The sequence below is a fragment of the Sceloporus occidentalis genome, unplaced genomic scaffold (assembly GCF_023333645.1).
Source record: "Sceloporus occidentalis isolate IW3139 unplaced genomic scaffold, rSceOcc1.0.p SCAF_7, whole genome shotgun sequence".
Lineage (NCBI taxonomy): Eukaryota > Metazoa > Chordata > Lepidosauria > Squamata > Phrynosomatidae > Sceloporus > Sceloporus occidentalis.
The window spans coordinates 55,659,015-55,685,599 of NW_028316987.1; the positions used below are offsets into that span (position 1 = coordinate 55,659,015).

The following is a 26,585-nucleotide window of genomic DNA, read 5'->3' on the forward strand; positions in this document are numbered from 1 at the left end:
ATGAGAGAGGAGGGTCACTGCTTCCAAAACAGATTGCACACATGCCTTTCACCAGAGAATGGCTCCTTTGTAAATAAGAGTTAAAGTACAGTACTTACATTGAACCATGGATAAGTTGACTCAGTTTTTTTTTATCAATGTTTTGACTAAAATTGCTATACATGAATGCATATATTAATTCTTGCCATGTTAGTCAAGTAATTTTAAAAACAAAGTAAGGAGAAAGAAGTATTAGTAATACATCTTTCTGTTAAGTGCATGTGTGTAAAAGAATAACTTACAGTTTGTCTTCCAAGAAAGCCTAGGCAAATAAATACATAAATAAATAAATAAATAAATACAAAGGCGGGGGTGATGCTGCAAAGATGTGCACAGTATAAAGTTGGCCCTTGATGACATGGCCATAAATAATTTTTAAATTTTGGAAGTATGTCAGATTTGTTATACTAGGGTCTAAGCAATTTCTTATCAGTTTATCAACACAATATATATATAATGCTTTTAAAAACAAATTCACTAGAATGTTAGTGTTAATCTGTTTCTGAAATACTTGTGTTTTTTTCTTATTTTTGCTGGGCTGTAGAAAAAATATTATAAAGCAGCGTAATGTTACACTTAATACCTTAAAACTAGTAGTAGCCTTATTGTATACCTTGAAATACTGAACCCAAATGTCTGGACATTTCTCATGTTATGACTGACATGTTGCATCTTCCTGGGATGCAGCATTATCAAGAAGTTAATTCACTAACAGGCTAAAAGAGGGTAGCATGTTGGCAATGGAAGTCTAATCTGACAATCCATTTTTAATAACTTCCTTAATCACCAGATACATGTACATAAATGTTAAAAAGGAAAGTACTAGTATATAATGAGAAAACAACTAATAATTTAATGCTATATAGAAAAAATAGTTTCTTACACGAACCCCCCTATGAATCTTGTGTGCAGGAAACATACTTTTGGCACAGAAAAACTACATTATGTGGCTAATAGTGTACCTAAGAAACTTGAACTAAAAATAGATTACCCCTTGATCTTTAGCAGGTCAGTCTGGCTTCTTTTTGGGACCGATACAGATTCTTTTTGATTTTACAAATTGGCCACCAAGTAATGTGCCATGAAAACACCATGATAGGTTTGCCTTAGCATTGCCATAAGTTGGAAGAGACTTGAAGGCACACAACACATCACACACACACTGCTAATTATGCAAGATGTAAAAACCTACTTGGATTATTAATCATTATACTGTACTGATTGTGCAAAGTATGTAAACTTATTTGTATTTGTAAATTTCATTTTAAAAGTGTCTGAACGAAAATTTCCTTGGACATCTAAGTTTTCCATGCTCTACATTGACAACCCGGTAAGTTTAAAAATGAATCAATGGGATATGGCAAGTTTCTCCAAAACTGTTGAAACTGAGTTTGAAAATAGTCACTTTGGCGCGTTATAGACGGCCCAGAAGGGGCCGTCTCGCGCCGCCGCCGGTTGCAGCGTCCGGGAACCGCAGCAGCCAAACGGCGTGGTTCCCGGACGTTGCCAAGAAGGAGCGCGAAAATCGCGCTCCTTCTTGCTCCCCGGAAGAGACGCCACAAGGCGCTAGTCGTGCACTCGCGGCGTCATTTCCGGGGCGCAACGTGCGGACGCAGAGCGTCCGTTATGTCAAGATGGTGGCGGCCGTGTGGAACGGCCACCGCCATTTGTTACGGACTCAGTCCGTCCTAGGGTTAGGGGCATCTGGAAGAGACGCCCCTTTCTAACCCTTGCACGGACTGAGTCCGTCCTAGGGTGTCCGTTTGTAACGGGCCCATATAAGCTTTAAAAAATGCTTTTGTGTTAATAAAACTTTTGAGCTTTCCTATATTGTAGCATATCATTGGCGAAAGTATGATAGTTTAGGTTGACAATTAGGCTTGTTTCTAATTGTAGTGAATGGAAATCTATGAGCCATATTCTAGATTAAGTGTAGGCAAAGTGTGGCCTATGACTGTTTGCAGTCCTCCAGTAGACCAGAGTGGGCCCCAACCTCTGAAAAACTTTCACCTCAGAAAGCTGCTAGGAAGAAAATAAACTCATTTGAAATGTGCTGGAGAAGATTTCTATAGATACTGTGGACTGCTAAAAAGGTAAATAAATGAGTCCTAAAGCAAATCAAGCCTGAACTTCATGAAAAGTCATGACGCAGTAGAAAAGACAATTATACTTGGTAAGGTAGAGGTCAGTAGGAAAAGAGACAGACCACATTCCAGCTGGATAGACTCAACCAAGGAAGCCACAGCCCTGAGTGCAGGACCTGTATAGGAATGCTTATGATAGGGTGATTTGAGGGTCTCTCATTCATAGGGTCACCATAAATCAAAGACAGATTTATCAGTTGAACATTGTTGTCAGTAACAGTTAACAAAATAACCTTTGTGGGATTGATGTAGACATTTTCCATTTACAAGTTATTTGATAATACGATAAATAAATAAGTAAATAAAACAAAGAGAGGAGAAAGTTCATTTCCCCCTTGAGAACATGGTCTCATCTGCTCAACAAGAGAGCTCTCAGCTTTTTTTTTTTTTTTTTTTTTTGAAATAGGAATAAAAAAATCCTTATTTTGGAAGGCTAGGAAATACTAGCAGAACCAGACAGTTGTAATAATATTCATATAAGAAGGTGTACTTGCTTGGTACTACTGTAATTATCTTTATGGGAAAAAGTACATGCTGCACACAGTACTCAACTGTGAAGCTCCGTATGCGCTTAAAAACACAGGGTGACAGCTCACTAGACTTTTTGCCATGCTTTTATTCTCTAGTCTATTTTAAACCCAAGAATGTCCCGCAAAAGTGGGATTGTTTTCAGACGATGTCACGTGACATGGACATTAATGCGACATTAACCTGTGCAGAAAGTTGCAAAATTCCGAAGTTAAAAAGTGGCACAATTTTTGCGGCTTTCTGCACGGGTTAATGTCACATAATGTTAAAATTGCCCGATATGTCTGAAAACAATTCTGCTCTTGCTGGATATTCCTAGGATTTAAACCCCGTTTATTCATGGGATTTAGGTACTTTGCCTCCCATGTGATAAACTCTCTGGAGACCAGGTTTTGAATCCCTGCCAGCCCATAAAAATCCACAGGGTGACTTTGGGTGAATCGTACACTCTCAGCCTCAGAAAATCCCATGATAGGTTCACCTTAGGGTTGCCTAACTCCTATGACTCCTAGGCAACAACAACAATAAACAAGTAAAAACGATTTCAGTTATTTTGAGAGCCTGTATGGTAAAGTGGTTTGAGTGTTGGACTATGACTAGAGATAAGGGCTTGATTCCCTGCTTGGCCATGGAAACCCACTAAATGACATTGCGTGAGCCCAGAAAACCCCGTGATAGATTTGCCTTAGAGTTGTCATAAACTGGAAATTACTTGAAGGTACACAACAAGAACAACAAAAATAACAGCAACAAAGCTACTATTGCAGCCATTGCCCAAGGCTGCATGTAGTTTTTATCTTCATTGTTGTATGACTGTGCTCTCATTTTAATTCTGATTTGGTAGGAACATACTAAATTGTCTCTCTTTTTGCATGATATGGGAATACATTTCATTACATTCCAAGGATGTTATCGCTACATAAAAATTAGATAGCAGCCATTGCAAAACATGGCATAAATATGGGAGGCTTGAAATAGATTTTACTTTTTTCTTATGCATGAGGATAAATTTAGGGACTTGTTTCCCTTGCTTGAAAAGTTATGATATCACTTACATTCCTGATTCACAGAAGACTATACTGGAATACATAAAACTATTGTATATATGGGAGGCTCACTTAGACTGTAAAACTACTGGAAGGGAGGAAGAAGGGGAGATTCAGTTCTTTTAGGCTTCAACACTATCCCAACTTAACTGGGAGTAAATCCCACTGAAATTGATGGAACTTACTTCTGAACTCAGTTGTGTAGGATTGTAACCTTAGTGTGTCAAGCATAAAGGCAAATTTAAAGCCAGTTTATTACAGTTGTAGAAGAGATTGTATACCTAATAGTTTGTTTGTTTATTTTTTTCTTTATGGGCTATATATCTCACCTTTTTCCTAAAATAGGATTCAAGGTAGCTTACAATAATTTAAAAAGATAAAACTAAAACATTAATCTAAAATACAATTAAAATATAAATATAATTAAATAATACTAATATTAAAACATAAATTAGGATACCATTTTACTTGATGTGTAAAATAGTAACAGATCAGGAGGCAAATCATTTTCTCTTTTCTTATCAGGTTGGAACTGGCTTCAGTTTTACAGATGACGAGAAGGGATATGCAAAGAACCAGGAAGATGTTGGAAGAGATTTATATAGGTAAATCAATCGAGCCAAGTTGAATTTTCTGTCTTTTGGAGGGCGAGGGGGTGGAAGAGAAGAGGGAATCTTTCAAATTGAACTGTGTCAGTAAGTGCAAGCAGCACTACTGACATCTACTGGAGAGCTTTAAAAAGTATTTTGTGCTTGTGAAGTAGTTTTCTTTTCCTCTTTTTTCTCACTTTATAGGAGTGAGTTCATAAATGTTCTGGTAAGACTGTGTGCGAATTGGGGGGAGGGGTTAATATACATAAAATAGAATATTTCAACAGCATTTAAACATTGGAAAACTTTCCAGATACGAACAGTGCACATTCCCCCATATACAGTGTGATGAGTGAAATAGTATATTGTGAATGCCGGAGCTTGGCAAAGTGTGATCTACAGGCCATATGTGCCCCCAAATTGTACTTAACTGCTCAAATGTTTCCAGATTGGGTAGGGGTTACTAAGACAGATTTTTGCCTGAAAATGGCATAAAATATGGGGAGGAAAAAGAGAAAGAAAGAAAGAAAGAAAGAAAGAAAGAAAGAAAGAAAGAAAGCCACAAATATGTCAGTTTAATTTTCCCACATACCCCAGAAATCCCCTTGTCACTCTCAAAGGGTTTTTGCTGACAATAGTAACCAGAAGTGACATGACATAACTTCCAGTACTTAGAATTGTTTCCAGAAACAGACTAATGGGTAGTGAAGCTGTTTCAACAAGGGATATTTATGCTCCCTGTAACCAGCCCTGGTCACTGCTCTGGCCACAGCATTTGGACCCAAGTTTCCAAAGGCAGTCCCTCATAGAGTGCCTTATAATAATGTGTGATGTCTCCCTGCCCTTTTTTAAAATATCCATTGTCATGACCACTGTTATATCTGCTCTAATGTTAACTTTAATCAAGTTTTGTGAACCAGTCTAAAGAAGCTAACCATGGTCAAGATTTTTGTCCTGCCGTTCTTCTGATATTACACTTATAATTACAGTAATCTTATGATGTATGTTAAGCTGACAGAATTATTGACTGAACCTTACCCTGTAAGCTTTGTGGTGGAGTAAAGATACATACCCCTGGTAGAAGACTCTAGCAATTTTCACACTGTTGTGTTGTTTTAGACTTATGGAAACCCTAAAGTGGACCTGTCAGTGATTTTTCTTGGCAAGATTTGTTCAGATGGGTTTTCCTTTGCCTTCATCTGAGGTGGAGAGAGTGTGACTTGCCCAAGGTCACCCAGTGAGTTTCCATGGCTGAGTGTGTCTTTGGATCCTGGTCTCCGGAATCATAGGCCAGCAGTTAATCCACTACAACACATTGGCTCACCACACTGGCCCACACTTACTGTTGTTGAACATATCTCTGTTGAACAACTTTAATTTCAAGGAATATTAAATTTCAAAGAGTATTAGTAAAGTAGGATTGCATTTATAGGAATCTCAGGCCTGTTACAGACTGCCAAAATAAAGCTGCTTCAGGTCTCTTTGGAGGTATGCTATTTAAATGATGCATGGGTCCTAAGAGTCCGGAGGTCGCGCCACAACCACACTCCATTCCTAAGCACTGGAGTGCAGCTTTGGTGCAGCTTCCGGATTCTTAGGATGCATGCATCATTTAAACAGCATACCTCCAAAGAGACCCGAAGCAGCTTTATTTTGGCAGTCTGTAACAGGCCATAGTTTTCTAAATGGAATAATAATTACTTAGGTTTATTGGGAAATACATAGTTAGGTATGTGCCTTAGTTTAACCAGTGGGCCCCAAACTGTGCCCTTTAAGAGCTTTTGGACTTCAGCTCCCAGAAGCCTCAGCCATGTTGGCCAATAGTCTGGGACTCTGGGAGGTGAAGTCCAAAATCCCTTACAGAGCAAAGTTTGGGGACCACTGGTCTAAACTGAATGAAGTAGTTGAATAGAGGTTATTATTATTATTATTATTATTATTATTATTATTATTATTATTAGTCTCTGTGCTTATGGTTTATCTGGATTTTAATTTTATTTCAGTGCCCTCATCCAGTTTTTCCAGCTTTTTCCTGATTATCAGAAAAATGACTTCTATGCAACAGGAGAAGTAAGTTCTGATAACTTTAAATTCCAGAGAACTATTTAATTTGTGACTATGAGCTTCTTCTAAGTAAGGTCCGGAACAGATTGGGCTGCCCCAGCACCATTCGCCCTGGCGCTGTGGCAACCACATGTTTTAAAAAATAACCAAAAATATCAAGAGATCCTATGACAGATATCAGCATGTCACATGTTCTGCTTGTTAGGTGCAAACTATTATAATAAGTGATCACTCTACTTTGTCACGATCACTTTTATAGTGTCAAAGGCAAAGACTTCTTGAGATGACTTTTACAGGGTAGAAGCGCTTTGGCTAGCTTTATAACATAGAAATCTTGCCTGGTCCTGGCTTGAAGTTCATAAACCTGTTTGTTGAAGACACATATCCATTGAGAAGAGACAACGTTGCAAAGTGACTTGAGTATTAGACTAAGACTCTGGAGACTAAGGTTTGATTGCCTGCTGGGCCATGAAACACTCTGGGTGACCTTGAGCAACTCACATAAGTTGGAAATGACTTGAAGGCACACAACAGCAGCAACAACAACAACCAATTGATCGAGCACCTGAAAGACTGATCTGAAAAAGGGCTTGGAATATTTGACATATTTGAAAAACTGTTGTTTCTTTTCCATGGATCTTGGAAACTCAAAATACTGTACGGTAGTATTTTGTCCTTTATAATGTCATTCACCCTTTGGCACATGTCATCAGTTTTAATGGGATGTCTGCCAGTATGTGGGCACAACTGCATGGATTTATTACTATTTAATAGAATAATAGTAGCAACTATATTAAAAAAAGCAGCAAGCAACTCAAGCCCACCATTAGGACCTCAGCAGTCTACATGCTTGTGCCCATTCCATAGCAATGTTGGTTGGAACATACCCTTTCAGTATTGCATTTATTCAGTTCCATAATAACTATATTCTGTTTGTATTTTGGTTTTTGTGATACTGCTGAATACCCCAAGCATTTTTTACTTAATGTAACTTTATGCTAATTAGCAAACGGGCCAAGAAATCCTATTAGTGAATTGTGAAAGATGCGTATTGAGATAACTACATGAGTGCCCAATGCACATTGATGACTGATGTTTGTCAGGCTCATTATGAAACAGTCACTTTGTTGGCTCTGCTACATAGTAATGTAACAGCGGCCCTTTACTGGATAGGGATGTTACAAAACTGCCTAATTCTAATTCCCACATACACAAGTCTTCTTATTAAGGCATACCGGTAACTTCCATACAGGAAGTTACCGGTATGGTTTGCAGGGTGTGGTTTGCATTTTTTCTGTTCAGGTTGTAGAACAAGTTGTTCCCTGTGGTTTTAAAAATCAAGCTTAGCCTCATTTGCACACTCTGAACTGCTCCTGATCCAAGCATAAAAACAGATAGATAGATAGATAGATAGATAGATAGCAGGGAGATTGAAACTGATTTCTAATTCAGAAAGTTTGAAAAAGTGCAACCAGGGTTACAAGTTACATTGGAATTCAATGAGGAAAAAATACAGTAGTTTAAAAAATATCCTTCAGATAGCCTTAGTGCTCACATTTCAGGATATTATCAGATTACTTTTTACTGTACTAGAATGTAGATAGACATATGTTGTTTGTCAATACATGTTTGTTTTTAGTATGAGTGAATAGTATGAATAGGAAATAATATTCATAACACAGCCACCAGAGGGAGCACATGTGACTTGACATTTCAGCCCAGTTCATTGCACTGTCTTTGATATATCTTTTTTTCTTTTCTCATTGTTCAATTCATAGGGTATTTTTTGGTGAATAATGTTGGCCTCGACATTTAATCTGGCAGTGTTGCTCTTATAGTTAAGAGCTTAGATCTTATACAACAGTTTTGTTTATTGCCTTCTTCCAGTAATGCTTGTTTGGGTAGTGCAATTAGTTGTAAAATGTATCTTGCCAAAGTTTGAGTTCCCTTTTTGGACTGGAATAAATATTATATTGCTAACTGCAAAGCAATTCATTGTTTGATGCAGATTGCTAACATATGTAATGCTTTAATTCTATTTGGGAGGCAGTTATACATCCATTATAATTTTGTTCCCAAAAGATTCAGGTTCCATCACAGTTTTGTCTGGCAAGAAAGAAATTTAGTTTTGTCAGAATCTGCTTTGGAAGAAAGAGTTGGATTTTATTTTGCCTTTTGCATATGGATATCTCTGATCTTCTTGGTTTTATGTTATAAAAACTTCCTAAGAAATGAAAGATGAAAAGAAATAGCTATTGTGGAGTCTATGAGGGTAGAAATATCAGTCCTTTGTGAGAAGAATACAAAACAAGAGATCTGAATGCCTAAAAATCTGAGGATATACAAGCTTGGGCTTGTGTTTGTTTTGGCCTTCTTGCTTAAGTTATATGAAACAATTGTTTTTATCTAATCTTTGTGGATCTTTGGTTTAGCACAGATTAGAGTAAGTTATCTGTAGGAGCACTGATAGTGTATGATTGTACATTTGTGACAGGCTCCATAGCTTTTCTGGATCCTTTACAACTAAGGTTGCATCTGCATTGCAGAACTAATCCAGTTTGACACCACTTTAACTGCCATGGATCAGTGCTATAGAATTCTGGGATTTGTAGTTTTGTGAGACATTTAGTCTTCTCTGTAAGAGAGCTCTTGTGTCACAACAAACTACAAATCCCAAAATTCCAATCTCTTCTGCATGTCCATCTCATGTCCATTTTGACCTGAGTATTTCTCTCCCTCCCTCAGTTTACAGTAGTTCAGCAATATATATCGTATTCTAGTTAATGGATATACAACTCTAGATTACCAACTGTATTAATATCAAAGCTAATGGATATATAGTATAAAACAGGAACTGTCTGAATCTACATATGCCTACTGAGAATAAAACTCCACTGAATTCAGTGGACTTACTCCCAAATAAGCATAAATGAAATTGAAAGCATTTATATCATACAAATGCATAACAACTAACTTTTATTGATTGGGTTTTTTATTGTCTTTAGTCTTATGCAGGAAAGTATGTGCCTGCTATTGGCTATTATATTCATACACATAATCCTACAGCAAAGATTAAGATCAACTTCAAGGGTGTTGCCATTGGAGATGGTCTCTGCGACCCTGAATTGGTATGATTTCTATACGTTGTGGATATTTTTATTTGTTTGTAGATAACTGAACAGAGATTCTCAAACTGAATACTAAAAATACTGTCCCACCTGGCTTTCTACTAATGCTAATGCTTTTAATGTTTGTCCTGTGTACCTTAGACTCAGATGAGTAAATGAGTTGCAGTTTGCTCTTCATAGACCTAGGCAGCTTTAATGCCACTGAAGTTCTTCTACAGCTTTCATGAATTATTTTGAATTTGGCACCATGCCTTTAATTTCAGCTGGATGCATGGACTTTAAAAAATTTAATGACATTTTAGAAAATGAGAATAACCTTGACTAATATTGCTTGTTCCTTCTATTTCCTTTGCAGATGTTGGGTGGCTATGCAGAGTTCTTATATCAAATTGGTTTGGTGGATGAGAAGCAGAGGGATTATATCCAGAATCAGACAGACCTGGGAGTAATCTACATCCAGCAGAAGAAATGGCGTGAAGCCTTTGAAGTATGTATTAGAGACCCACATGTTGGCCTTCAGCAATTAAAACCATCTGAACACAGAAGGAAGCAGAATGGAGACTAAAAATTTGGTGTGGGAAGTAGCATTCATTTATATAGCAGCAGAAGGGGCTAGAGAACTAGAACTAATGGGGAGAAACAATCAGTATCCAATGTTTCTGCAAAATTTACCTTGGCTGCTTTTCAAAACTGAGTGCCTTAGTGTGTGTTTACACAAGCATCTCTTTCATGAATTGCTTTCGTTTCTCTAAGTCAGTGCTCAAATGCCCAAAGGTTGAGCTTATCCCCAGGAAATCGCAAGAAATGCAATCTTAGAATTTGTTGCAACTGTCTGAACATATGCATAATCCTTTTGATACCCATGAATCATGGTTCCAATTTCAATCCTTCCCACCCCGCAGAGGGATCTGAAAATCTGCACTGCACACAGTTGACTGATACTTGCTATGAATATATATTTAGACTATGTTGTGAAATATCTGGGCTTCCAATTAAGCATCAAATTGGTTTTAGAGTTAATAAAAGTTTTTTGCAGAATGATTTCTTTGATTTTAGCAAATAGTATTTTGAATGCACATGATTATTCAGCAGACATCTCCTGGCTATCTACTAGAGAGCCAGAGTTGGGACTTGAGAGATCCAGATTGAAGGCCCTGTTGATCTCTGAAAGTCTCCGAGTGACCCTGCTCATTCTCTTTCAGCCTAGCCTGTCTCACAGATTTCTCCAAGAAAGTGTAGAGAAGATATAAGAATGTTGGAAGAATGGAAGAATATAAATGTAGCAAGCAAATAAATGCCATTACAACATATTGCTTCATTCCATAATAAACTGACCTAGAGAGCTATAGCAAACTACAGTTGGCATCCTTGTACTGACATGTATGCACTACGTACACATAGCTAAATCCCTTTTTAGACAAGGCACAGAGGGCTATCCCCTTGCCCTTGTACTCCATCTAAAACTGTTATATGCCCGGCAGCTATCAAGCTCTGGGAAAAGCTCTTACTTCTCCTTGCTATGGATGGTGGTAAAGCAATTCAGACCATGAAGATTTGGCTGTTCTGAGCTCTTCAGGGAAGTCAGGTCCATTTGAGAGAGCACCTTCATTTCTTTCCCCTTGACCAAGCTGAGACCAGCTGCTTCTCTTTGGTCTAAATTGTCTCCCTCTCTCCCTTTCTTCTCCACTGGTAAATGATAGCAGCAAGGGTCCTCTGGGGAGGTGGTGGGAGAATGTGGAACTGTGAATATGAAGCTTTGTGCCCAGGTAGGGTATCAGCCATTAAGGCCAGGCTGGGGGTGGTATCGGAGCATCACGTCCACGCAACTCATGCTTTGACTCTGCGCCCAGGGCACCATGACACCACACACCACTCCAGACGGCGCACTGCATCACAGTGCTCCTCTGGCAGTGCCAAAGGAGCACCATATAGCCATGGCACTGCAACAATTGCACCCTTTCCAGGGCGCAAAAAGAGCCGCTTTTTGTACTTCCTTTTTGAGTCCTGGAAAGGCCAAATCGGGGCCATGGTATGCGGTTGCCGCGGTCCCAATCTGGCTGAAGAAGGGGTGGCTGGAGGCCACCCCTTATAACTGTTTGTATAGTGCTTAAGTGTTTACAGTGAAGGCAAGAAACTAACCAGAGTGACAACCCAGGCTGGAGTTAGTGGTGAAGAAAACCTCATCTTCTGTATGTCTTCAGTCTTACTGGACCAGGATGCTTTCCTGTGTTAACCTGTGACAATTCATGAGCATGAGGCTGATCCTTCCTTTTAATATTTCTTTGCATAGTTACGTTCTAGGGCTGTGCACACTGACCATTAAGGTTGACCTTGAGGCGGAGGTGTGGCGTGGCATCCACATGATGCATGCCCTGCCTCTGCTCCCAGGGCAGTGTGACACCATGCACCGCACCACATGGCTCACGGTGTCATGGCACTTCTCTGCTACTGCGTCCACTTTTTATGGCTCTTTTTTGCAGCCTGCAAAGGCCAGATTGGAACTGCGGTGTGCGGTTGCCATGACCCTGATCCAGGAAAGATGAAGGCGGCTATAGGCCCTTCTATCCAGAATCCCATTAATTAGATTGAATTGTGCACCTCCATGGAACCGATTATACTGTAGAAGATAATATATGCGCAGCGCTAAGTGTAACATGAACACTTGGTTAGAATTGGACTTAATTATACATAAAGGAGATGCATTGAAATCAATGGAACTTAGGTTAGGCTCATGGAAAATGGTTATGTCTGGATTCAACACATTGGATTTTGTGCTATATTTCGTTTCATTATAGTTTTCTTTTTACAGGTGTTTGATATTCTGTTGAATGGCGATCAAACTAAAAGTCCTCCCTATGTTCGGAATGTTACCGGATGTAGCAACTACTTCAACTTTTTGCAGTGCCAGGTGATTACCCCTGCACATGATAAAACTAAACATTTTAAATTGTGTTTTTAAAGATATTTTCTGAACATGAGAATTTTAGATGGTTATCATGGATTGTCACTCTGTTAAAAGCAATTAGGCATATTTAGTAAAGGTGTCTTAGCTTTTTCTCTCTGTAGTTTCAGATCCCACCTCTTTGTCTTAAAGTTACTGTATATACTGAATTATAAGCCAATTTCATGGATAAGGTGAGAGTAGGTCTGGGGCCCAAAATTAAGGAATTTGCTCTGTTCCATGGATAAGTTGAGCATAAAACTTACAAGCCTATAACAAAGGATGTAAAAGATGAATTTTGCATTGATGCTGAATTATCTTGGAGTTACACAATTATTGGATTTCTTTACATGTTCAGTAAGGGACATGGTGGCTTAGTGGTTAAGGTCCAAGTGCTGTGTGATGGGATTACTAGTCCCAGTTTATGTCAACCTAGCAGTTCAAAAGCATGCAAATGCAAGTCGATAAATAGGTACCACTTTGGTGGGAAGGTAACAACATTTGGTGCACTCAAGCTGGCCACATGGTCGTGGGAGTTGTCTGAAGACAATGTTGACTCTTTGGCTTAGTAATAGAGATGAGCACCACCCCCTGCAGTTGGTTACAACTAGACATTCATGTCAAAAGGAAACTTTTACCTTTTTTGCATGTTCAGTAACTTTCAGTTTCAGCTATGAAGGTTTCATTTTCTTTTGGATACACATTTTGCATAGGGCAAGAAGTTAGAATTCTGTTTTATGTTACTACAGTAACCACAGGATTTATCATAGGCTTATTGTAGGATTCATTAAAATATTAAACATATAAATTAAGGCTTTGGTACTGTAAGTAAGGCCTTCCTTTCTGGTGATGATTAACATCCAGTTGCAAGTAATAGAAGCACAGGTGTTCTACACTCAGCAAAGTGAGCTGAGTGGGGGACAAAGGCTTGTAGGTGGCTATGGAGGTTTGCTTGGCACTGTGCGGGTACTGCTTGCAAAGTGTCAATCAGCTTGGCACCTTTTTCACCTTCTTTCAGTCAGTCAGTTGCTTGTGGTGCTTATGAGATTGTGAATAGATAACTGATGTACCTTGACAACTTCACCATGGTGTGATTACTCTGGAGGCAATTACTCTGGATGGTTACTCAAGAATCCCAGCAGCATGGGCTCCCTCGAGGTCCCTGAAAAACCATCCAGAACAGTTGCCTCACCTTGAGCTCCTGGTAGGAAGGAATTGAGGGAGTGGATCATCAAAAGCAACCCAGCAAACTCCTCTTATCTTGAAGTACACAGAGCTGGGCTCTAGGTTAGGATTGTCTCTGCACACTTTCAGCTGGGAGGAGTTTATTGGATTGCTTTTTCATGATGCGCTTCTTTGTACCTGCAAACCCCCCCCCCCAGCAGCATGAGCTCCCTGAAAAAAACAAGCATTGACCTGTGGATACGTTGACCCAGGTTTTCAGGGTAAAAATTTAGAGTATAATTTCACAGTGTATAACTGAGTATATACGGTTAATGTTTAGTCATATGAAGGGGTGGATGAAAAATTCCATACTTGCTGGCAAGGCAGCATAAGGAGGATTCAACTTCTGACAACTGTTCAGTAGTAAAGTCTATTTACATGATTGCATCACTTCTTTTAACACCAACCATTCCTTCAGCTGTAGATACTGATGACACAGTATTTATTTTTTAAATGGAGATTGTATGGTTCATCTGTGGTTGTTGGCCATGATTGCTTCATGAAATGCCCTATTCAGAAAAGCATGTAACATCAGGAGAGAGCTGTGGCCCTCATGCCCTGCTTTTAAACCATGTTGGTAACAAAATGCTGCACTATTTGGCCCCTTCGATCTGTTCAAGAATACTTTTTTCTTGTTGAAGTTGCATGGGAAATAGGGTATACATTGAAGCAGTTTGCCTTGGATCAAAATTCATCACCATGGGGCCTCAGATATTGCTCCAGCCAGAGTGTATTTGCCCTAAACTATGAGAAACAGACTGTGTGTCTTTCTCCTTTGATCAATGTCAAATGCCATCAGAACCTGCTAGGTTTTTCACAAATGAAGCTAATAGGCTTGAACACATTAAATGTCTTCTTAGTTCCAGATTTAAACCTAAAACTCAGTTTCTTGCTCTTGTGATGCATTGTGGGTGGATGATTAGGGTACTCAGCATTCTTGAATTGGTTCTTTGCAGCCATTTCTTTTTCCATTTTCTCTGTCTCCTTTTCCTAAAAGGAGCCTGAAGATCAAGAATACTTTGGAGAATTTTTGGCACTGACAGAAGTAAGGAAATCTATCCATGTTGGAAATCTTACCTTCCATGATGGTTCTGAAGTTGAAAAGTATTTGCTTGAAGATGTGATGAAGACAATAAAGCCATGGTTGGGCACCTTAATGGATAACTACAAAGTAAGTAAGCTATTAAGTCCAGCTTCTTGATCAGAACAGGGAGAACAGTCTTGATGTTTAATTATTCAAAGATTTTCTGATTTTTTTTAATCCTCCATTCCTAAAAGAAAATTGGAATATTCTAACAATTCAGTAGCAATAAACCTTATAACAGTGTGTCAGGAAATCTGCATTCAAAGTTTTATACAACTTTGGAGATGGTTATTGAACACTTTTTGTATCTACAGTTTGCTGAATGTTTTTCTGATCTACTTGTAACGCACTTGCTTTACTTACATGTTTCTTGTCAATGGTGGAATAAAAGTTGAAACATACATTTCAGTATTAGTAGATGGATTTCTACAATACAGTTTAAAAAGAAAATTCAAAGTTCTTGTCACTTCTGCCTCCTGAGAAGTGTCATGTCAACTAACACTGTTGCACACAGGCAGGCCAAAGCTACTCACCCTTGCTTGAATTTAGGCCTTAGTCTTGTCATGACACCATTGCCTATGCTGATATGTGCTGTTGGGAGTTACAGACCTGAAGCATCTGTAAGTCCACAGTTGCATGAAGAATTTAGTGTTTAGATGTGGTCCATATTGTGTCTTGGGTGAAATTTCTAGGTTGAAGTGCCTGCTTTGAATATTCTGAACTCTTAGGTGGTTTCAGTGCATCTAGTCTTATATCTTGAGACAGAGGTGTATTGAGTTTGCAGATTCTATAGTGTGAGTGTATGCTTTTAAGTTGCCTATTGACTAATGGCAACCCCATCAGTTTCACAGGGTTTTCCTAGGCAAAGAATACTCAAAGGTGGGTTTGCCAGTTCCTTCCTCTGAAATATAGCCTACAGCACCTGGCATCCATTGGCTATCTCCCATCCAAGTATATCTAGGGCTGACCCCACCTAGTTTCCAAGAACATATGCGATCTGGTGCCCTTTAGGGTATTTAGGCATTGTTGATACTATAATGTTACCAGGTAATATTTGGAAAATATTTGCTCTAATGAAATGTCTGATATTTTCTGGAAAGGGATCTATCTATCATCTATCTATCTATCTATCTATCTATTGAGAGAGAGAGAGAGAGAGAGAGAGAGATGTTGTTGTTGTTGTTGGAGTGACGTTTTTGTTTCTTTTGGAAAATGTAAAGAAAACAAAACAACTCCTATATAAGCAATTCAGACAAATAATGTAATTAGAAATCATATTAGTGGCATAAATTGGAACTCTGACATTTCCCCCATAGTCTTAGCCAGTTAGCACCTATAGTGTGACTTGTAAATAGTTAATTTTTTTCTGGTTTTTTTTTATTTTGCTACAATTTATAAAGTGGAGCAGATATCAGAATAGTTTTTCAGGACCCATAAAGTTATGACAAGCAAGTACAGCAGGTTTATAAAAAGAGTTGGTCAATTTTCAAAGATCTCAAGAAGCACCAAGTTCTAATATAGCTATGATGAAATTGACTTTGGGATCAGTGAAAAACACTTTCTACCTTAAAATTAAATTACGACACATTTTCTTCAGTTCAGCTTCCAAAAGGATATGAAATGTCATCCATAATATATTTAGACTTTTGAAACCTTTTGAAGTTTTATTAAAAATATTAATTGGATTGGCAATCATCTTGCAAGTTTATTACAGATTTTGTTAGGGTCACCAAAGCATTTATAAAATTGAAGAGAGAAAGCATGTTTCTATTGTGTCTTAATTAAAATACAGAAAGATTATTGAGGATCCAAGTGGACAAACTGATTTGCAACTGAAAAATAGATAGGTCATACACATCTGCAGAAAAAAGAGGCCACAACTTTATTGGTTAGAGCTGTACAAAGGATGATGCCAAATGGGTTGAAATCCAGGGATAATAGCTCTGGGATAGCATGAGTGGATGCTCCTGCATGGATCACCTGTCACCTGGGGATGTGGCAAACTGACACTGTTCTGAACTGGGTGTGATCATAAAGGGACCCCCCATTTGTTGATCCAGCCAACAGCACCATACCTGTCTGTGTATCTGGATCCCATGTGAATTGCTTACAAAGTTGTAACAAAATAAGTATGAAAGCATCAAAATACCAAAGTTATTATTCCAGTTGGGTGCTGGTGTATACAAGTAAGCTCACAGCAACCCAAGTTCAGTGGGTTCCTGACCTTTGTCCCATCCACTTGCCTTATATTGGGTGTATAAAATCCAGGCAACCAGGGTACTTCCAGGTGCTTGACATTAATTAGCAAAAGGTACTGTGTGCAGTTGTTCCATTTTATTTTTCTTAGCAAACTTTTTTTTTGATGATATGTGGAAAAACCATTACTCTGGAGACATGGGTTTGAATCCCTGTGCAGCCATGGAAGCCCACTGGTGACCTTGGGCAAGTCACATTCTATCAGCCTCAGAGTTAATGGCAACCCTCCTCAGAACAAATCTTGTCTAGAAAACCCTGTGATAAATTCATGTTAGGGTTGTTAAGTTGGGAATGACTTGAAAACACACAACAATTGCAGGTAAGAGAGCCAATGAGGTGTGGTGGTTAGAGCAATGGACTAGGACACTGGGCGATTAGGGTTCAAATCCCCACATGGCCAACTTGGCTCATTGGTTTACACACTCTCAGTCTCAGAGCAAAGCAAAGGAAACTCCCCTCTGAAAAAATCTGGCCTTAGGGTCACCATAGGTTGGAAATGACTTGAAGGCACACAAAAACAACAACAGTTGTGAGTAAACATGAAAGGAACAAAAATTCTCCTGCATTACTATTGTGATTTGAAATATTGGATACCCTTTCTCTATCTCTTGGTATCTCAGAGTTTTGGCCCACCTTCAGATTCATCCCATTCACTGAGTCAAATGGCTTGAATATTGCTTTAAAGCAGATAAGCATTTACGCTTTGTTTAACAAGCTTATATACTGTATATGTTTTGTAGCCATGGGATACTTTTGAAGGCCACTGGAATTTTGAAGATCTAGGAGAAATATTTCCTTTTTACTCTTTCTAGCAAGATAGGAAAAATTAACTTGTCTTAAGCGGAAATTCTTTAGCGCAGCTCTTATGATGGCATCTTGTCCAGAAAATGTGATATTATTCTGGTTTTGTATGTGTAGAAGACTTTTATCTATGGGGAAAATTCAAACCTTTGATTCAAAGCTGTGCTTAATGTTTTCAGTACAAAAAGGCTTTTATAGAATATGCAGTATTGCCCAAAAGACTGCAGAAAATTGCATTTTTAGACCAGATTTCTGACCATTTCAGCAGTATTTTTGTTAACATTTTCTGGCCTGCTGGGGTTGGGGCAATTATTTAGAAAGTGTGGGAGGCCTAGAAATGCAAGCTACTCCTCAAAACTTATTATGTTCCTTGAATCCAGTCTGAGTCCACTCCATTCTTCACCAGGCTTTGAACGGGTTTGTTTTCTATATTCCCTACTTAGTCCTCTTTACATCATTAGCAAGTAAGCATAAGGGATTCACACATTATGAGTTCATCCCATCACAGCTTGTAAAGTGGACAGTGGGTAGAAGTGTTAGTTTGAGAGGATAATGATTTAAATCCTTGAATATTTCATCCACAAGGAGTGCTGCAGGAAAAACTGGATATTTTTGTACAGAATTCTCCCTGTATTCAAGCATCTTTAAGTTAACAAGATAAATTTTCTATGAAAAAAAAATTGTTTTTTTTGGGGGGGGGGGTACACATTTTCTGTCTCCCCCCCCCCCCCCCCCCCAAGTTTCCTGCACAGAAAACACATTTTCTGCATAGAGATTTTCTGCAAAAAGACCATGCCTTTCTTGGCACAGAAAAATCATCCAAACACAGCAGGACATGTGAATGCTAGGAGAAAACTATATATCAGTTTCACTGCTCCATTATTCTTCTCAGTGTGGTTTCCAGATGGCTGGGGAACCCATTTTTCAGCTGGGAAACAAATTACAGAGAATAGTGTGTGTGTATGTGTGTGTAAAATTAGCCTATTGTCTGTACACACAGCATTCTCTGCAAAGTTCTGGGGACTGTAATTTCAGAACAGTCTTCTTGGTTGAGGTATGAAATGATGTATTTCTCAGAATAATTGGAAACAACAATGGTAGTCTGCTACCTCCATAAGCAGGATGGATGCTTCTCCCTCTAGTGAGGTTGTGAACAGTTGGATTTTTTTAAGAATATGTTTTTAGCTGACAATAGAAACAACATCACTAAGGGCAAGTAAAGCAAATTAAAAGTGACATGACATTTCTTGGAGGGAGGGTATGTGCAGGAGAGGACATGACTGACTTTTATACACTGACAGGATAGGTATTAGCAATAGGGAGTTGCCCTAAACCTACACTTTGCAAGTTCTTTAACCCTTCAATACTCAAATGCCTGCATCCTATTGCAGATAAAATGGCTAAAGATATCACTCCTGTTTGTATGGTTTCTCCAAATGGCTGAAAGCTAGAGACCTCTTCATAGCCTGTGAGTAGATATGAGGAGGCAGGATTGCTTTAGCTCAGCCATCATAGCTGTCACCTCAGATTTCACACATCAGCATATATACCAGTCAGGCTTCTGCAGATCTTTTTCATGTCTCTCTGTCCTTTTAGTGTCTTTCTGTAGGTAGTGCCTGTGTGCCTCAGGCTAAGATGACCAAGTTGTCTATCCTTGGGTTTTGGCTGTTTTATTTTTTCCAAACTATTTACCCTCAAAATTATGCTTGATTCTGTGAGACCCCTAGGGCCTTATTGACTTGTTGATTTGCATATGCTTTCCAGGTTCTCTTATACAATGGACAACTTGATGTCATTGTGGCAGCCCCACTGACAGAACGATTCCTGCCTACTGTGCCATGGGCCAAAGTGAAAGAATACAAGAATGCTGAGAGAGTTGTATGGAAAATCTGTTCTAAAGATCCAGAAGTAGCTGGCTATGTACGCCAAGCAGGTGACTTCTATCAGGTAAGGGAAGAAATTTCTGAAGGCAAAGAAACTATACTTTTAAATTATCAGTGTTTGAGTAAGGGTTTTGTCTATCCAACTAATGTCAGTATCTAACCAAATGGTTTTATTCTCCTACTGGAGGCCATGCAAAGCATCAGGTTCAAACTTCCTTTTGTCTTGCACTTCTGAGAAACAGAACAAACTAGGATTGTATTTTACATTGTCCAATTCCTGGCTTATTCCTTGCAAATTAGAAATTGCTGTTTATTGCAAGCTCTAGTTGGGTAAGCATGTCAACCAAACAATTAAGGTCTCTGTTTGGCTTGTTTAACAATTGGCTGATATTTATTTTAAACCTTCCTGATTTTCTTGTAAAAAGAATCTGGGAACTATACAGAGTGAAACTGAAACATACCTATAGTTTGCTTCTCTTCCTGAGTATTTTAGAGGGAAGGAGAGGGAAGGAAATTACTCATGCATTTAGCATTAAACCATGGTTTGACTTTGTGTGTAAACTATCCCACTGCCTTTGTTTTGGATACTGATATGAAAATGTGCTACCACCATCCTTGTATCTTCATTTCTTGCCATTGGCCTGGAAGATAGCATTTCTAGGCAGCCAAACTGACCAGTGGTTTAGCTAGTAGCTGCATGATTCCAAGTATCCCTTACATTCTTTGACACGAACTTGAGCTTCTGTTTTCAGCATGATCCCTGCCATTACCCTGGATGCACCCTAGTTTGCAGGTCTTTCCTCATTCTCCAAATTTTGACTGCTTTGTATCATCCTACTAATTTGTCTAGCAGCTCTCCTGTGAGTTCTGACTTTCTAGAAGAGCTTGTTTTCTTCAAACTCTTCTTCAGCTTTTATAAATATCTACATAAAAGAACATTGGAGTTTATTTAAATGCTGATGTTGTATCAGAAATTGTTTCTAGACTGAAATCTGGTGATATTTGTTTATATGACGTAGGGGCGAAGCAGACCGCCCCTTTGTGCTAGCTTTGGGGCGGTGTCTGAGTGTGACGTTTAGATGCTGCATGCTCTGAAGCTGCCCCCAAACCAGCGTCATGCCACCTGCCTGTCTGCGCATCGGGCAGCTTTGCAGTGTTCTGATGGCGTGGCATTTATATGCCGCACGCTGCAGGAGCACCGCAAAGCTGCTGTGATGGCAGAAAAACATGGGGCTGCGGCAAGCGGTTGCTGGGGCGCCCACCTGGCTGCCATACAAATTTTGAACGGTCTAGCAGTTAGCTTCGTGTTGATCTCTAGAATATCCATGGTCAGACAGTGTACTGACATTCTCAGGGTATTGCCTTCTTCCCTTTCAAATACAGAGAGTCATATTGAAGGCAGAGACCCTGCATTTCTCATCATGCAGAAATGCAGTTTGGATTTTGGGCCTGTGAACTCTACTGACTAATTCCTCCCCAGTACTGCCTGCTCCTTTTGAAGCTTAAGTGCAAAAGGAGGAAACTGCAGCTGTTTAGTGCTTTCACTGAAGCAGTCTTTGTCTGTATAGATTGGTTCAGTGTTTGGAGTTAAGACTGAAACCTGGAATGGCATTACAGATCTCCATGGAACATTTAGCAGTGTCTAGTCATGGCAGTCAGTGGGTTAGGGAAAGGTGAACTGTCTGGGAGGATGTGAAGTGTAGCTAGTACTTGTGACTCTAACAACTCCCAAAGCCAAAGTAAAATGAGTGTTATGTCTCACATCAATTATTGCATCTTATTCTGTTTGGGGGGAAAGGACAGCAGTGAACTGTGTATGAAATTGGAACTTGTTTTCTGCCCTAGAAGAGCTTTGCTTTCATAGCAGAAGCTGAGGTGATGTATCCTAGCCATAACCCTGCACTTCAGTCCATTTTTAGTCAAATATATCTACCTTTAGGTGCTGAAATGAATTCTGTAATGTCAACTGAGGGATATAAATAAATATAAAACATATTTTTAGCTGTAAAAATATATACAAAAGTACTGTTCCCAGAGACAGGTGAGAAAACAAACAAACAAATGCATTAAAATAGCTCTATGTGATTTTAAGTTTCTAAGAGTCTCTGTAGATGAGGGGGGAAAATCTCTGAAAGTCCCAGGTTTTGTTCCTATACAGACCATTTTGTTTTGGAGAGCCACATGAGGTTTTCCTCATCCTAAAGTATTTCCTGGGATCTCCCAGCATCACCAAGAACTTTTCATTTCTACTTCCAAGGTCAGTTTAAATTAACTCAATATTTTATCAAATGAAATATACCTCTACTTGGCTGTCTGTTTGTATTATCCTGAAACTAGCTAGGATAGCCACTGTCAGTAAACACAGCTGTTGTTTCTAGGATACAAATTCAACAGAAATCAAACAAGGGAAAGGGGAATGTTTGCACCAAAACAAATCAATCCTAATGTTAAACTAGTGTAATATTCTTAAAACATCTTAGCACTTTTACTATAACTCCTGAATAAAACAGGCTGAGTGGAAACTGATGAACATCAGTTTCTGAAGCATGAGGGGGAGTGAGGGAAACTGGAGGTATTTCAAGAAAGTTTGGATGCAAACTTGGGAATGTGCAGGTAAAATCAAAACAAAAAGAACTGGAAACTTATGATGCTTTCAGAGACTTTTCTCCCTTCTCAGTGAGACCTAAATGTGTATTGCAGGTCAAATGTCATTTTCTTGAATCTTGAAATGTGACATTAACAAAGTGGTTGATACTGTTTGAGTCCAGATTCAGTCCCTGACATAAAAGGGATGAAGGGGATGAGAGAGACCTCTGCTTGAGACTTTATAGCATTCTCTTTTACACACACACACCCATCCTATATGGTACAATCTCTGAGTGCCTACATTTAAAACAATAAAAATAATTTAACCTTTCTAAAATCATATTAAACATTGGAAACATTAGGAAGTTAAAACAGTTTGAAATCATGTAGTTGTAGAGAGCTGGATTAAATCATTAGGCCCCCCAAAACTTCTTAAGTCTTTAACAAAAAGCCAGATCTTAATTTGGCCCTGGAATGAAAGCACTGTTGATGCCATCAGGCCTCCCTAGGTGAGGGCATTCTATGGCTGTGGTGTCACAGCAGAGAAAGCCTTTCACATCTTTACACAGTGTATTCTTTCCACTTGTGGGGCATAGAGAAGGGCCTCTCTAGCAGACCTCAGGCTTTGAGCAGGCATATATAGGGACACCTTGAGTCCCAATTTTGGGAGAACAGTGAGATACTACTACAATTACTGCTACTAATTGAAAGAAGTGTTCCTTCAAATGATGAGGTCCTAAGCCATTTAGGATTTCCTTTTATCAGTTCTTCTGTGGATTCCATTCAATAATGCTGGACTACATGATCAGAAGGAGCTTCCTATGTCTAATGTAATTTTTTGCAAGCATGTTATTTAAAAAACAAATATTTTTCTATCCAAACCATAGTTGGGAAAATTTACTTTTTGGACTATAATAGTGCTACTCAAAATGGTAGTCCATGGATTGGTGCTGATTCCTGATTTCTCAAGTGTTAGTCCCTAGAGAGCTTTGAGGAAAGAAAAAGCAGCCAGTGATAGTCCTTTGCTCAGATGGGGGAAATGGCCACTCTCCCACATCTGATAGCTTAAAAAGCACCAGACTAAAATACCAAGAATCTCTAGCCAGCATGGCCCCTGAAAATGCTAGCTAGGGATTTTAACTTCCTTTTCGCTACTTTTCCATCGCCTATGTCCTTGTGAGAATAAATGGAAAATGTATTCCATAGTAAGTTTCTAGGAAGAAGGATGGAATAAAAATGAAAACAAAAATTTATAACTACTGAAATCAGGAACAACTTTGGCGGGTTATAGACCGCCACTTGGGACATCCGCAGGATGTCCCATTTTAAAAAGGGGGCGTCTCTTCTAGACGCCCCTGGCTCTAGTACGGACTCTGTCCGTACAATATGGCGCCGGCCGTTCCACACGGCCGGCGCCATCTTTACATATCAGACGCTGTGCGTCCGAACATGTCGCGGCGCCTCGCGACGTCATTAGGGCGCCGCAGAAAGAAGCTTCATTTTGGAGCTTCTTTTTTGCTCCGCAAGGGAGCCGCACAGTGTGGCTGCGACGGCTCCCTTACGGAGCAAACGGCGGCGGCGGCAGACCGCCTCAAAGCAGCAGTCTATAACCCGCCTTTGAAACACCAGTACATACTTTTTACTGATAAATACAAAGTACATTTTCAACTTGATTTATTATTAAAGGTGCATTGTGACATGGTTTTGCATCAAGTACAGCAAAGCATCAAGATTGCCTTTGCATTACATAGAGGCTGCTGTAGCAGAAAACATTTGAGATAAGAGTCTAATCCATTTAATATTCAAAGTTTCAGGTTTTGTTGGTGCTAGTAAAAATCTGCTCTTGAGTGACTTAAAGACATTCCCTGACATAATTTACTTTCAGCAATTCAAATATTTGAATTTAGGTGACTTCTATATGTTGAGGGAATCTGGCAATGAGAAATATTCTGGATTTAGTAACCAGTGTAGTTTAACACATGTTTTAAAAGCTGTGGTTTTTGAGACCAAACATATATTGTGCAGACTTCACTGCTTCCGGTTGAAATGAGATGGTTTATTTGATTTGTAGCAGGCCTAGACTAGAGGTCACAGTCAGAATGCATCTGAGAGATGAGGCTATGGATCTGATTTTATCAGAACCATGAATGACCATGCTGACTGAGGGATTCTGGGTACTGTAGTCCAAAAAAGTAACTCTGCTATGCTTTGGGTTTTATGGAGTGCTGAATGCTACTATATGAGTCCATGTGAATGAAGTAGGATTTAAATAATCTCCTGGGTTTAATTGAAACACATCCAACTATTGATCTGGCACTAGTTGGTCTCTTATCTAGGGTTTATGGGAATTACAATCCAAAACATTTGGAAAATACCTGATACATTTTGTGGGATTTTGTGGTACAATATCCCTGATTTAAATTCATAAAGAACCTATGAGAAGGAAAATCTTGAATGTTCTCTTTCAGGCTATATCTTCTTTCATTCTTGCTTTCTTTTGATCTGTTTCTGTAGGTCATTGTTCGTGGTGGAGGGCACATCCTGCCATATGACCAGCCTGAAAGGACATTGGACATGATGGATAGGTTTATCTCAGGAAAAGGGTGGAAATCTAATGAATACTGAAAATTCAGCCTGAGCACAGCAACCTTCAGACTTCTTTGCAACAGACCAATAGGGAAACTTTGATGAAGAGGTCAAATCAGTGGCACTGAAGATTGAAGTATTATAATGTAGTTTCTTTTATTGCTTAAAATGTTGATAAGGTTAATAAATGCCGATAAGACTACAGTCTTGGGGGGAGGGGGAAATCAAGCCATGCTTTAGTTTCATAAATAATGAAAATATTATTTAAGATTCTGTTTGTGGTTTATACTTATTTTTGAAAAATGTATAGGACGTGAAGATGCTACTGAAAGAGGAGGGTTATGTGATGCGTCCTTGAAAGAGGATGGATTTTTCTTCACCTACAACCACTGTGCCTGCTGTATTTATTATGTGGGCTCTTTGCAGAGAGAATATCCCATTGAATAATGTATTTCTACTTAACCTGTGAACATTTTTTCCCTTTCTTCCAGAAAGAGTATGGAAGTCCTAGAAGTCAGTATCCATAAAACAGATACAGATATGCTTATTTGACTTTTAGGCACTACACTGAAATTAACTGCTTTTTTGTGAACTTATTACTTTGGTCTTGCTAGGTCCAAAGATCCACCAGAAGTAGCAGACATGAGAGTACACAAGATGAACTAAAATGGCTGCCAGTAATGGAAATATCCAGTAATCTCTGTTGATGTATTAGTGTGAGACTCTGGCAGAATGAGAAGAACTTTATACCTGATAAGAGAAGAATGCTTCTCTGATGACATAGTTTAGGTTTTCAAAATGTGATGTACCGTAAAATGTGGTTTGGATGGCAATGATGATTAAACATAGACAGTGCATATTTGTTTATTTCCAGGATTTATATCCCGCAATGGGATACACTTTTCCTGATAATTTTTTAACATGTACAAAGAACAGGGAAGCTCTGGTGTTCACCTGTAGACACTCAAATGATAAAAGGGTCTGGTTTCATATGTTCTTATAGGACCTTAGGAAATCTCCTTTTAGGGGATGGGGGGATTATCTAACCTTTTGTTCATTTGTTTCATATTTGTTTCATGTTTTCCTTATCATTTTTAGAGTCTTGCTCACTCTTGTTTCTATAACACACCCACACACCCATTACACATTTTAACACGTGTAATATCAGCTTCTGTTATTATAGGTGAAATAGGATAAAAAAACAGTGATGTCATCTCATTTAGTGTGGAATGTGAAGTTTCAGTCTTTCAGTGCTCAGCTATATTATGAATCAAGTGCAATTTCTCTGGAAAAAAATTATTTCCAAGTACAGATAACAGTCTGTTCCTTCACAGGAGGTCTTCAAGCAGCGGTTGGATTAGATCAGGAATGTTTTACTTCTTGGTTTTCTGCATCAAGGAAAGAGTTGGAGTGAAAGGTCTAAGACATTCCTCAGCACTCATACTAGGAGCAGAAGAAACTGGCCTGTTAGAGTAAATAAGGCACTACCCTACTAAAGTCAGGCTCGACTCACTCCTTTCTCCTTGTCTCTTTATTTTTTCACCAGTTCAGATGCAGAGCTCTTTCTCCTTCCTTCTGCCAGTCTTATCTTTGTGGGAATCAAGTGTACAATGATGAAACCCCACTGTACACTTAGGTCCTATGTACCTCTAACCCAAGTGGTAGCTCAGCCTTCTCCAACCTGG

General features: G+C 39.0%; 1 protein-coding gene across 6 annotated transcripts in view; it reads left to right on the forward strand.

Moving 5' to 3' along the window:
• CPVL (carboxypeptidase vitellogenic like) overlaps positions 1 to 26,038 on the forward strand; it is a 45,301-nt gene extending 19,263 nt beyond the window's left edge. For all 6 annotated transcript variants that reach the window (XM_089533030.1, XM_089533029.1, XM_089533025.1 and 3 more), the window contains exons 5-13: positions 1,311 to 1,369; positions 4,283 to 4,362; positions 6,351 to 6,417; positions 9,417 to 9,539; positions 9,895 to 10,026; positions 12,349 to 12,447; positions 14,702 to 14,875; positions 19,610 to 19,792; positions 24,829 to 26,038. In XM_089533030.1, the coding sequence (XP_089389156.1) occupies positions 1,311 to 1,369; positions 4,283 to 4,362; positions 6,351 to 6,417; positions 9,417 to 9,539; positions 9,895 to 10,026; positions 12,349 to 12,447; positions 14,702 to 14,875; positions 19,610 to 19,792; positions 24,829 to 24,939 (1,028 nt within the window). In that variant the 3' untranslated portion in view covers positions 24,940 to 26,038. The remainder of the gene's footprint in view (positions 1 to 1,310; positions 1,370 to 4,282; positions 4,363 to 6,350; positions 6,418 to 9,416; positions 9,540 to 9,894; positions 10,027 to 12,348; positions 12,448 to 14,701; positions 14,876 to 19,609; positions 19,793 to 24,828) is intronic.
• The last annotated feature ends 547 nt before the right edge of the window (positions 26,039 to 26,585 follow it).